The 13,470-nt window shown below is 43.3% G+C and overlaps 1 protein-coding gene across 2 annotated transcripts in view; it reads right to left on the bottom strand.

The window, feature by feature from the left end:
* The window catches only part of C1H10orf90 (chromosome 1 C10orf90 homolog), an 86,875-nt gene that overhangs the window by 13,355 nt on the left and 60,050 nt on the right, over nt 1-13,470 (bottom strand). For both annotated transcript variants that reach the window (XM_038313368.1, XM_038313377.1), the window contains exon 6: nt 12,357-12,534. In XM_038313368.1, coding sequence (XP_038169296.1) covers nt 12,357-12,534 — 178 coding nt within the window. The remainder of the gene's footprint in view (nt 1-12,356; nt 12,535-13,470) is intronic.

Genomic DNA, 13,470 nt, shown 5'->3' on the forward strand with positions numbered 1-13,470 from the left:
AGTTACTGCTCCATTACATGTGTAGATATCAATATGAGGCAAGAAACATGAAAATCCAAGGAAACACACACTTCTAAAGAATACAACCATTGTACAGCAGCTGGCACCAAAGAGACAGAGATCCATGAATTCCCTGAAAAAGAATTCAAAATGATTGAAGGAAGTTCACCATAATATAAAAGGACACAAAGAAACAGTCTGATGAAATTAGGAAAATGACAAATGAACAAAATAAAAAGTTTACTAGATTGAAATGGGTTCTTTTGAAAGAAGGGGAGCTCCACAATTCTGAAGCTAAAAACTACAATAAATAAAACGAGAAATGTAGTAGATTGTCAATAGTCAGACTGATCAAGCAGAAGGAAGAATATGAACTCAAAAACGGGTTATTTGAAAATATCTAGTCATAAAAAAGAATAAAGTCTCCATGCTTTAGGAGACATCATTAAGAAACCTAAAATAGTGTACTACAGGATTCCAAGAAGAGACAAAGAAGGGGGCAGAGAGTTTATTTAAAGAAAACAAAGCTGAAAGTCTGGGGAAAGTTATGAATGCCTAAGTGCAGGGGTCTCAACTGCTTCCAATCAGATTTCTCTCAGAGAAGACTACACCAACACACACAGTGAAACTTCCAAAAATCAAACACACGGAGTCCTGGAAGTAGACAGAGAAAAAAAGACCCTTATGCCACCTGGGGCATTTGGATCTCTTGGCTAAAGATCAGTTTCCAAGAAGTGATGGACAGACATATCTCAAAGGCTTAAGGAGAAGCCGCAGCAGAAATGCTGACCCAATGCGCTTTCGTTGACAAAGCACTCCAGAAATAAGTGCATAAAGGCTTTCCCTGAAGAAGTCCATTCAGCCTGCTTTGCAGCAAATGGAGAAGGACATTCTCCAAGTAGAAACAAAAGGCTGCAAACTCATAACAGGAAACCCCATGGTGTGAACACCACTGAGAAAGTGCATAGGCAGCCCAAATCAGAGGATTCTAATAGTGCCACAAAAGTGATTTATACCTCTAATAGGTGAAAAGATAGGGATGATTAAAAAATAGGTAAGGTAAGGGAGATGCAATATGAACCATGTAAGTGATTACAACAAAAAGTAAAATATTGGTGGAGTGGAGGAAAAATATATTTGGAGGTGTTTTGCAGGGAGGAGTAGTTCTGAGACATAAAAAATTTCCTATCCCAGTATTCCAAGTACATGAACCCTCAAACTTTATAAATAAATGACTTTTTATATTCAAGTAAGGTTGAATTACTACTAGTTTAAGCAGCTTGTTATAAATATACACAGTTTTATGCAAGACTCAGGTAACTATGTTGCAAGCCAATCGGTAGATATGTTAAATCATAGAAAGGAGCCAGTTATTGCTGTACCCGTAGATCAGTGTGTCACTCAATCGTCACCAGAGAAGCTTCTTCTGCAGTAGATGGAAATTTGCAGGGAGAGCCACAGCAGAACAACATGCAGGGGATAAAAGTCTAAATGGGACAACTACCTCCCCCTTCAGAGTCCAGGCATCTGTGCAAAAGAGGAGTCAGGAAGATGCTCAGAGCCAGAGGTGTTGGATGGCTTTAAGGAAATGGTGTTTTTCAGACACAACAGGGCAACACACACATGAATTCATAGTTATTGTATGTATTGTACTGGATAGGAGCAAACTAGGGGAGGTGGGCACGAGGTCCTACCACTAGCTAATAAGCTATTGGCGTCTGATTGCTGCTTGGAGAGGGAAAGTCAGTTTCTCCAATGGAGTGACACTTGGTATTTCAACTACACTCCAACACAGGCCTCATCCCAAGTAGGAGTCAGCCAAAACAAACTGAGACTTGGTTGTTTTAAAAGACACACACACACACACCACACACACACACACAAATTAGATGGGTAGGAAGGTGGGTAGGAGTTGGAAGGTCAATGAAAATGATCATTATGAAATTTTCAAAGAATAGATGGAAACGTTACTTAAAAAATAAAAAAAAAGGCTAATTCCATCACTACAAAATATCAACACAGAAGACATCAAGGAAAGGAAAACCACCAAAAAGCTATAAAATAAAGGAGAAATTTTTTTTAATTGGCAGTAGGAAGTTCTTACTTTTCAACAGTTATCTGGAGTGTAAATGAATTAAATTCTCTACCAAATGGAGAGATGGCTCAGTGCTTAAGAGCTCTAAATGTGTTTCCCAAGGACCAGGGTTCAACTTCTAACACCCACATACATGGCAGTTCACAGTGATCTCTAACTCTAGCCCTAGGGGATCTGACCTCCTCTTCTGGCCTCCGCAGGCACTGCGTGTATGTGATAACATGTATACATCCAGGCAAAACATCCATACGCTTAAAGCAAGGGGGGGCGGGAGTCACAGAGTGAAAAGCACAGATGAAAACAGTCAGGAAAACTCTGGAGCATTTCTAGTTCAGTGTCAGCCTGGGGTATAGCAAGGCCTTCTCCCAGGAGAATAAAAATGAAAATAGACATAAATACAAATAAACAAACACAAAACCAAACAGACCTGTATACTGCTTATGAGAACGTGCTCTAGCTTTAACGGTACATAGACTAGAAGGATAGCAATAGAAAAGATGCTTCATGTAGAGGGGAACCCAAAGCAACCGAGAGAGGCTATGCTTAGATCAGGACAAATAGGCCAAGCTAAACATGGGGAGAGAGACAAGGAGGTTTATGTAAAGATGAGGTTAACGATGGAATAAAAGGAAATATTACTAAAGAACAGGAGGCAATTCATGAAGAGTATAAAACACATATACATACACACACATACATACACACACACATGCATGAATGTGCACTCAACATAGGAATACCTAAATGTACCAAGTAACAGGCCTGAAGAGAGTTACGCAATCCTGGGGGACTATATTAGATCTCACTTTCAATAATGGATTCTGTCAAAGAACAGAAAATCAATGCAGAATCATTCAACCATTCAACTTTAGCTACCCTTTAAATCAAATGCACCTAACAGACATACATAGAACATTCTACCTCCAAACATCAAAAAAAAAAAAAAAAACGCATTCTTTTCTAAGAGCATGAAATACATGCTTTGGGACATATCATGTGTTCAGCCACAGGCACGCCTCAGCAAGCATAAGGCTAAAATTCTATAGTCACAGTAGTATAAAGTGAAAATCAGTTGTAGAAAAGTTCACAAATATACGGAGATTAAATAAGATGCATCAGCACAATCAATGGGCCGAAGAAGAATGCAAAGAAGGGGAAGAGCAGAGCAATACACACAGGATTTGGCAAAAGCAGCTCTGAGAGGGAAGTTCAGATGCCTACACTCATGAAGATTTCACAAGATGTAACATTCTACTTGAAGAATGAAGTTAAGAACAGACTAAGGCCAAAGTTAGAAGGAGGAGGAACTGACAACCCTGAAAGCAGAAACAAGTGAAATAAAGGTCGGAAAACCACAAAGGATTGAAATAGTGAAGGGCTGGGCTTGAGAGCTGATGAGATTGCTCAGCAGGTAAGGGTGCTTGCCAGAAAGCCTGATTTCCATTGCTAGATCCATGCAAAGGTAGGAAAGAGAATGGATTTCCAGATGTTCTCACCTTACCCCCACATGCATGCAGAGGCTAGTGCGCACACACACAAAGACACACACAGAATATTGATTTTAAAATGTGAGTTGGGTTTGAAAAGACAAAGAACACTGACAAACCTTTACATTAAGAAAGAAAGCACTCAAAAGAATGAAATCAGAAATTAGGGGAGACATTGCAACTGATAGCACAGAAATCCAAAAGGACCCTGAGAGACGGCGGTGTACAATTATATCTATAACTCAGATAACCTTGAAGAAGAGCATAAATTCCCGAGAGGATGAAGTCTACCAAGAATAAGTCTAGAAGAAAGAGAAAACCAGGACAGGCTAATAGCACGTGAAGACATTCAAGAAGAAACTTTAAAAAAATAATCCCACCAAGGAGGAGCCTGAAGGCTTCATTGTTGGCTTCTACCAAAGAGCTCAGTGGGATCCAACAGAGGTTCCTGGGCACTTGCAGACAATTAAAGAGAGAATTCTTTCAAGTTAATTTTAAATGGTTCTGTTACCTTAGCATCCAATCTAGACAAACGTAGTTGAGTGAGGTCAACATGCTGTGATGGACTTCGTGGCAAAAATCTATGATGAACAAGGCATAGATGAACTCAGTATCACTCAGTGATTTAAAGACTTGTTCACCTGTCAAGTATGAATGTTCCCCTGTGTGTGTGTGTATGCGTGCTGCACACTGGTAATAGAACCAAAGAGAAAAACCATTATTTGACAAATCTCAACATCCTGTAACAATAAAAAACAAAACCAAACAATGTATTAAGATATTAAGTCAAGAGAATATATTTCAGCATACTTCAGGGCACAGACGGCAAAGTGACCATCACACTGAACACCACAAACGTGGTAGTTTTCCCACTAAGATCAGGAACAAAGCAAGGATGGCCACCATCACCACTTCCGTTTGTCTGTAGAACTAGACAAGGGGCATCCAGAAGGGAGATTATCTTTGTATGAAGAAGACATGACCTTATCATGGAGGAATTCCTAAAGATAGTAGCTAAAACTGCTGGAATAAGAACTGGATTCAGCACATACATAATCATTGTTTCCATATGCTATCAATGAAATAGATGGAAAAGTAATCAAGGAGTTTCCCATATTAATAGCTTCACCAAAAATGAAAATAAGATTAAATTTAAGTAGGTTGGGAAAGGTTTATACTATAAAATGCTGAGGAATTGGAAATGATGTTAATAAGAGGAAATATAACCCCTCTCTCAAGAATTTAAAGAATATTGTTGAAATACCCTTACAACTCAAAAAGATCTACACATCCAATGCAATGCCTATATGATTCCCAAGATGACATTTTTCACAAAACAAGAAAAATTGCTAAAATTCACATGAATCCACAAAACTAGACAAAGGCACCTTAAGTAAAGAACCCACTAAGGCACCATGTTACCTGACTTTACTATCTACCATAAAGCAATAGTAATCAAACAGCAGGACTCCAGCCTAGAACCAGCATACAGACTGCAGAACAGAGTGGAGAACCCAGAAATGACTCCACATATGTTCAACCGATCTCTGACAAAAATCACTGAAAACACACAGTGGACAAAGGACAGTCCCTCAATCAATGGTGTTGGGATATGCCATATAAAAATGAACCTTTATCTCTCACCATCAACTCAAAATGGACTGGAGACTTAAGGATAGGACCTTGAAGAGTAAAACCACTTTAAGAAAACATTTGGAAAAGGCTCCATGACATTGTTCCAGACAATGCGTTTTTGAATTATGACTCCCAATGCACAAGAACCAAAAGTTTAGTTAGAAGATTCTAATTAAAACATTTTGTGCATCCAAGAGAAACATTAACCACATGAAGAGATAACCTGTAAGACAGGAGGAGATATTTGTAAGCCATACATCCGATAAAAAGTTAATTTTTAAAATATGTGAGGAAAATACTCCAACAACATCAAGAAAAGCACTTGACTACTCAAATGTGCAAAAGATCTCAAAAGCCATTTCTTAAGTGCTCATTAGATGTATGGAAAAAATGCTCAAAATATACAACTACATGGAAATACAAACTGAGCCCACACTAAGACACCACTGATCTCTGTTGGGATCGCTGCAATGGGGGAAAAAAGAAAGAACTACCCAAACTGCAGGAGAGGGGTGAAGAAAAGGGGCTCTTACGCACTGCTGGTAGAAACGGACTCCTTAGAAACTAAATGAACTGTCTAAAGATGTGGCCCTCACACTGCGGGGTGTCTATTTCCTTGCATTTCAAAGGAGATCAAAGGGTATGTAGAAAAGACATCTGCACTCCTGTGTTCTTGCTGCATTGCTTGTAGTGATATATATATATATTTCATCATATATTATATGCATAATATACAATTATGCATATGTATAATATACAATGTGTGAATATATAATCATGTATAATGCATATTTTATACACACATATGTATATAGAAAATGTTGTTTATAACAACAATATATAATGAGCAGAGGACTCTGATGAAAATGAGACCAGGGTAGAAGGGGAAATGGCCTAAGTTTTATTTTTATTTTTGGAGGGATTTACTGTTTCAGCTTTATTTTTATTTATTTTTTTATTTTTTGGTTTTTTTTTTTTAAAAGAGAAAAAGTCGTTACAAAACGGACAACCCTTACGATGGATGAAATAAATAGGCTGGAGAAAGATAGATACTGCAGGGCTTCGCAATGGCACTTGCAGAAGCACAGACTAGAGCGGAGGTGGCAGGGGCTGGAGAAGAGGGTCTGGGAGGGGCTGGCCAAGGGGATAAAGGTTGGATTATTTAAAGGGAAGAATGTTTTGAAGACTTGCTTTACACCGAGGTGACCAGAGAGTATCAGGAAGCATTCAACCTCAAGTTCATTGAAACATCTTAATGGTTCTTACCACATAAGAATAAGTAGGCTGGTGCTGGTTGTGTACACGACAACCATCTTATTATTTTGCAGTACACTCCTTAATGAAAAGATAGTACACAGCACAAGTTTGTATAATTTTTGCCAACAAAGCTGGAGTAAAGCTAAAACACAATACCTGTGCTCTTAAATGACAAGTTCAAACACAAGTCACACCCCTTGCCTTCAAAGCCACTGCAGTCATTGCTAGTCAAATAGTAACTTTATCAAAATGTTTGCTCAGATTCTAGGGCTCTCCACTTGTTTTTCCCCCCTCTGAGAATCATAAAAAACGGAGACTTACAAACTATTGATAAACTTCATAAACTATTTCCTTAGAGTTTCCACACAGTTTATTACTTAACGGTCTGTGGAGCACAAAGGAAGTCATTTGGAAAACAAAACCTAGGCCATTGGGCAAATCACTTAGAAGGCCATTTTTCCTACCATTGGCAGACCAGAGCTCTGACTTTTTATTATTGTGATTGGAAATGACCTCATCCTGTAAATCTAATTCTATTATAGAATTAGATTCCCACCCTTCTTAAAAGCACAAAGCAATGCAGTAGGGCATCCCTTCGCAGGGTCTTAAGTCTGCCCAAGAAGGGCTCTGAATCAGGAGTCTTCAAGTAGCTCAGGCTTCCTGTTTTTTCCTTCTGTGAGCTGATAAAGGAAAATTTACTTTTCTCTGATAAGCACATTTTAAAATTCCTCTGAGGTTAACACTGGGAGAGCTGACCACAAATATTTCTTTCAATGTTTTATGGGAAACCATTCCTGGGATCAGATGGGGGCAGAAGTAAAGGATGCTGTGGTCCTGCTAGATTGGCTGCAGGAGCTGTGGCGATCGCATCTGCTTCTATGGCTTATCTACTGAGTCACATCTCCCCCTGGATGCTCCGAGAATGCAAAGCAGCCAAGCACTGTCAACAATCTTCTGGGAAAGGAAATTTACAAGTGCCTTCTAGAGAATTCCATCCTTCTGCTGGCCCGTGATTTGAAAGGCTTGGCTCACCTTGGAAAGTGTGGATAATGAAATTCAGATTAAGTCCGTCTGATTCATGAGATTCAGCAGGGAGTCTTGGTGTGCCATGGGGCCACCCATGTTTCTTTATGGTTGGGGACATTCCTCCAGGACACCCACAGAGGATAATCCAAAAGGAGAAGGCACAGAAGGAGGAGATTTGGAAATGTTTAAGAACTGAACAGCAATGGGGGCATAGAGGAAAGAGGGGCTTATGGAAGGAGAGGCTTCTGGTGGATTTTCTGCATACCTAAAGGTCAGATACATAACAAAATTAGGGAGAGCCATGGAAGAAGGCCATGATAAGAGGTTGGGAAAGGGGCTGAAGTAGTAGCCAGGCCATGCAGGCTGGCTGTACGGGGCCCTGCCAGGCTGAGTATGTAGCATTGAGGTAGCAGTAGTAGCTCATCTTTGCAAAAGAGTTCAGTGGAGAAGCAAAAGCCTCCATACACCAGCTTAGGGTTCAAGGGGGAGATTTTAGGGGTAAGAATTTAAAGAAGCTGGATATGAGCTCAGGTGGAGTGCCGTGCTACCTAGAGAAGGGGCAGACTTGCTTCCAGCCAGTGTTTTGTCATCTTCCAGGAGTGCAGAAGGATAGACAATGAGACTAACTAGGGAGAAGGTGGCAGAGATGTGGTGGGAGGGATCTGAACAGGATGGGGTGCGACCCAGGGAGAATCCGAGACTCCAGTGGAAGATGGTCAAGGTCAAGCGTGGGGAGCTTTGAACAGGATGAAGTTCTGAATGTGTCAATAGAGAATGGCGAGGACCACCACCCACCTGTTCCAGGTACAAACCCTGCTAATCGCAGGTGCCTGCGTGGCTATACTTGATGTTTCCCATATACAGTCAGGCTACTCTGCTTGGGGTTCTGTTTGAAACAAAGAAGCAAAAGCTAATTCCAAAAACACACAACCCTCAGGTCATGGCTAGCTTTTGTACAAGGCTCAGTCTACCTAAGATTCTATGCCTGACTCAATCCTCTCATGACCCTGCAAAGAGCTGATGGGGAAGCCTTGCTTACAGTTCCAGGTGACTCCAGGGAATTGACAGAGCGCTGACCCGGGAGGAAGACGGAAGCCCACAGGCTAGAGTATTTATCTGCTCAGTTTTTCTTACACAGTTCAATAATTGCCACCCGTTACTCATGTTTCCACCTAAGAACCTTTCCTACCTCCTTACGCCTCATGACCTTCCCTAGCCCCTGCCTTTATTGCTTCTGGCCCTCAGCTCCTCCACACAGCAAGCTACTCCATCTTCGGACCCCTGCCCAAGACCAAATTTAGTGGCTGTACCATTTAGGCTCCCTGCAGTCACTTTTCCTTGATCTGTTTCTTGGCCCTCCCATCTCCCTTAATCCTGTCTTCATAGTTACACTGAGCATCTCCCGTCACTTCTCATTTTCGTGTTTTCCTCCCCACCTGCTCTGTACCAGAACCCACCTGCTTAGTGTCCATTCACCTCCATGCAATGGGAAGTTCCCCACCAGCAGCTGGGGACCGAGGCCAGGAGTTTATAAAGCTACTTCATGAGCCCTATGTCACCCCCAACTGCTCATAAAACTTCCCCTGCCCTTCAAACAGAGACCCTTAGCCCTAATTAGCACTTACACCCCCATATGTGTGCACATGTGCACACACACACATGCCTCAATCTGCCCGCAAGCATCTGAGACTGCTTAGAACGTATCAGGCAACACGAAACAGCTGGCCCCCGGTCCCTTCTGTCATTGCTCCTGCAAACCCAGGGTCTTGCCTCTCTTCGTCCTGTCAAGTGCCAGAGCTCCCACCTGAAGCTCTTGGATCTGTCCCTGAGCCAAGACTGCTTCTGATCAGAGGCAGCTACCCCGACATGGAAAAGCAAACCCGAGCCTTCCCTCCATCAGACGTCTCAACGCTGCAGCCAGGGCTCATTCGCACACATGATTTATGAACTAATTTAGCATGTAAGGAAACATCTGCATTTTGCTTTTATCATCTTGCCAGCAGACAGGCCGAAGGCAAGATGCATACTGGAGACTTGTTTAATGGGGCCTTAAACCTTCCCTCTCGCAAGCCTGAGCTTACACAAGGCTCTGGTTTCAGAACTTGTCTGATCTGACCTAACACAAACAAACACAGAAATAAAGCTCTCCTCAACACGTCCGTACCAGAGGGACAGTTGGAATGGCCGTAAAATCCGTGTTGGTCAAGTTCCCCCAAGAGCATTCCAGTGGCCAGAACTGTCTTGGAATTTTGGGAATAAAAAGGTGACTGGCTATTTAATACTACACATCCAGACTGGGCCCCTTTTGTTATATACAGTTTGAGAATGTTCATTTAGAGGCAGATGAACTTCATTTTGTTTGGGAAAAATATCAAAACTGACGAATGTTGCAATCAGAGTTGTACCCTCCCCTCACACATATACACAAAAAGATACATTCAAGTCCAAATTCCTAAAACTGTGACTGTGACCTGCTTTTGACCTTGCCACTGGAAATCTGGTCCTTGCCGATATAATCAAGTTAATATGTGGTCACACTGGATGGGTAGACTTCAGCTCAGTATGAGAAGAGGCAATTGGATTCAAAGGCACACAGACATAGGAAGAAGGACGTGTGAAGACAAAGGCAGGCTGCCGGGGACCATGCATGAGCCAAGGAGCACCAGGGATGGCCAGAAGCCACCAAAGTTGGGAGAGAGGATGTGGTGTGCTTCTGCTTTGAGCCTCCAGACAGGACTGGCCCTGCAGGTGCCTTTCTTTTGACCCCTGGTCCCCAGAACTCTGAAAGAATGTATGTTCATGGTTTTAGGGATGTATGTAACAATTTCTTACAGCATGGCAAGAAAGGAAGGTAGGTATATAAAAACCATGTCCCCTCCCATACAGGAAGGGGAGGAGCTTAAAGCCGCACCCACCTGCTGCGGTTTGGATCTGTAGTATGTCTTCCTGTGTGTGAAAGGCTCAGCCTCCAGCTTGGAGCTGCAGGAAGGTAGCACAGACTTTAAGAGATGGGGTAAAGTGGGCATTTTCAGGTCATTGGAGATGTGCTCTTGAAAGACACTATGGGATCTTGGTCTCTTCTGTCCTTTGTTTACTGGCTGCTGGGCAATGAGCATCTTTGCTCCATTTTGGTCCATCTCACCTTAATGCACTCCTGCCCTGCTATACGCCGAAAGGCAATGGTGCTTACTGATGATACCGAAACTTCAAAAACTGAGCCTGAGTCAACCCTTTTCTCCTTGTAAGCTGATTTGTCTCAGGTATTTGTTACAGTGATGTAAAGTGAATGAATACATCGCCATACTGATGTATTCATTCCCCACAGCCACAGGTCTCTGCTGCTTCCTGCACACACTGAAGGCTAAAAATGGAGATTCTCTAGTGCCATCCTGTGTGTGTGTGTGTGTGTGTGTGTGTGTGTGTTTGCTGTGATTATCAGTTGATATCGGTGTTGGTAGCCTTAACACTTTGACAAGTAAAAAAAAAGAAAAAAGAAAGATTTTGAAAGTAAAATCTTTCGTGCTTTGTGTGTGTGAATGTGCCAAGGAGTTACTCCCACTGTGGCTGCCATTTGGTCTTCACAGCGCCTTGAGACAACTGTGCCTGAAACAGCTGCTCTTTGTTGATCTAGAGACTTAATGGTCCCCTCGAGAACACATCTAGACTAAGTCTGTGCCCGCACCTAGTTTGGAACACTAGCTAGACACCCAGTGTGCAGTGGGCCAGCCCTTTGCACATCTCTCTGGCTGTCTTTGTTTCTCATCATCCTGGAATGTGTCACAGGATGGAGGTAGCAGGTAACCTGTCAGATCCCTTGCCTAACAACAATGCATTCAAGGGCGCCCTTGCTGGGGCCTCTAGACAGTTGTCCTGAAGTGCTCTGGAGGGCGGGAAGAAGCCAGTCTACCCACAGACGAGTCTAATAGGAACCTATTACAGAGGCCCTCTTCTCTGTCTCCTGCATCTCCCTCCTCCTGAGAGCTTGGTAAACTTGCTAAAGCTGCACTGTATTGAAGATGGTTATTTCCCCCAGAGGACTTTGACTCAGAACCACACTCATGATTTCACCTCCCGGGGCCCAAAACATTTTCCTAGAGACCTCATTCCTGCATTCACAGCCATAAACCAAAGGCTTCTCCAAGCCTCCAGATTTTAAGATTTGGGTTGGCAGCCCCTTCGTAAGTGCTCTGATGTTTCAGTCCTTGCCTTCATCTCTTGTTATTCTTGCTAGTTCAAGGGCCTGTTTATGAGGTCCATGAAGAAGACTGAGGTCAGCCTTGTTCACAGTCATGTTCCCTCCCCCTCCCCACACACATACACATAGTGCTGGCCCAGTAAATGTCCCTGCTAACTCCTGCTCTTAGGAGAGTGCCCTGCCTCTCAGGGTCGACTTGACCCTGGCCTTCGCAGTGCTGGGCAAGCTGGCCATCCTTCCTCTGAGCTCATAGCAGGAAGAGGTCTCAAGATGACAAATGTTGATGCAGACAAGCTGGAGTCAACTTCTCGCCCCAAGGTCTGTTTTGCAATCTATAAAGGGCAGAGGAGATTGCTTGCAAACATCCGTTAGGAGTCAAGAATTTGAACTTGCTATCCTGGCTCCTACAGTGATGTGGCTTCTTTCCCAGCTGGAATGGCAAATCTGCATCCCAAGTTATTTCTGCTGAGTTGCATGCCCATATGTAACCTCTCACAATGAGTTGGCTCCCAGAGAAGGCTTCAGGATGCTGAGGTCTGCGCATGCCAGTGCCATCATTCGAGATCACTGAGATCATCGTTTGAACCTTCGGTGCAGGCTCCAGGCCTGAGAATACCTGTCCCCCCCTCTATTCAGGCCTCCTGAGCCACGTGCAGCTTACCACTAAGAGGATGGGGAACGGTGAACTGCTTCTTGTGGGCACGGACAGGAAGTAGGCTCTGCTTCTGCCCCAGGTTTTCCTTTTGTTGGGCTTTCCTTTGCTGTACCATGTGCTTAAGTTTTTGCAGCCGTTCTTGTGAGCGAGAAATGAACTGAGGTCTACGGACTTCCAGCGCTTCCTAATTGGGACCAAGAATAGATTTTGTTTTTTGAAGAGAAGGGAGACCAGGAAACAACACATCCATCCCATTTACTCAGCAGGAGCCAATCAAGAACACAACACTCAGTGGGCAAAAGCTATAGTGTAAATCCATGTCATCATCCCCCCTCCACCATGCCCATGTGTAAAGATGGTATGGGCACATTGATGACAAGCTTCTGGAGATCAGTTACAGCCCTGCAGCACAGACCCCACTGCAGCAGGACCAAGCAATAACTAACATTGAAGTCATTGACTACCAACGACCAACATCTGCCCACTTGTGAATTCACGCTGCCAAACCACTCACAGCCGAGGAACCCAAATCTGAAGGTTCTGCAATTTGACAATCTAAGAGAGATGGGTGGGATTGGAATGCAGATGCTAGAAAGTTGCATACTCATTTCTTCTGGGAGCAGGGGGGAGTCTTAAGAAGCACATGTATGGTCCTCCTGGCATGGAAAATGGCTTTTCAGAAGCCCTATCTGTGGCTTATGGGAACTGCTTCTCCTGGGTAGAAAAAGGTAGGCGTCTTTGCTAGACAGAGGGATTCTGTAAGCATCCCAGGAGAGATCAGAATCCCCTCCATCTCCACAGCAGTCTCTCCCTCTGTGCTCCCTGCACAAAGCACCATTGCAGAGCTGCCATGGCAGATGCTGGGGAAGTCACTTGTAGCCGTTCTCTTTGTGAGTCCCCACATGGATTCTGGAAGTCAGTTGTCTTTGTTCCTGTTGGACAGCTATAAGCAATGGGGCTCGGGGTAGCTTAGCGGACACTGTGCTGCTGCTCAGTAGTATACATCTCACACTTATCCCCTGCTGCCGTTAATTGTACCAACTCCCGAGCCCTTGGATGTATGCTCAAATTGTTCTATTAGAAAGTGTGCCAATGGCAGCCACTCCCAGTAGGTCCTACT

This window comes from Arvicola amphibius, chromosome 1, assembly GCF_903992535.2.
Source record: "Arvicola amphibius chromosome 1, mArvAmp1.2, whole genome shotgun sequence".
In the NCBI taxonomy this organism is placed as follows: domain Eukaryota; kingdom Metazoa; phylum Chordata; class Mammalia; order Rodentia; family Cricetidae; genus Arvicola; species Arvicola amphibius.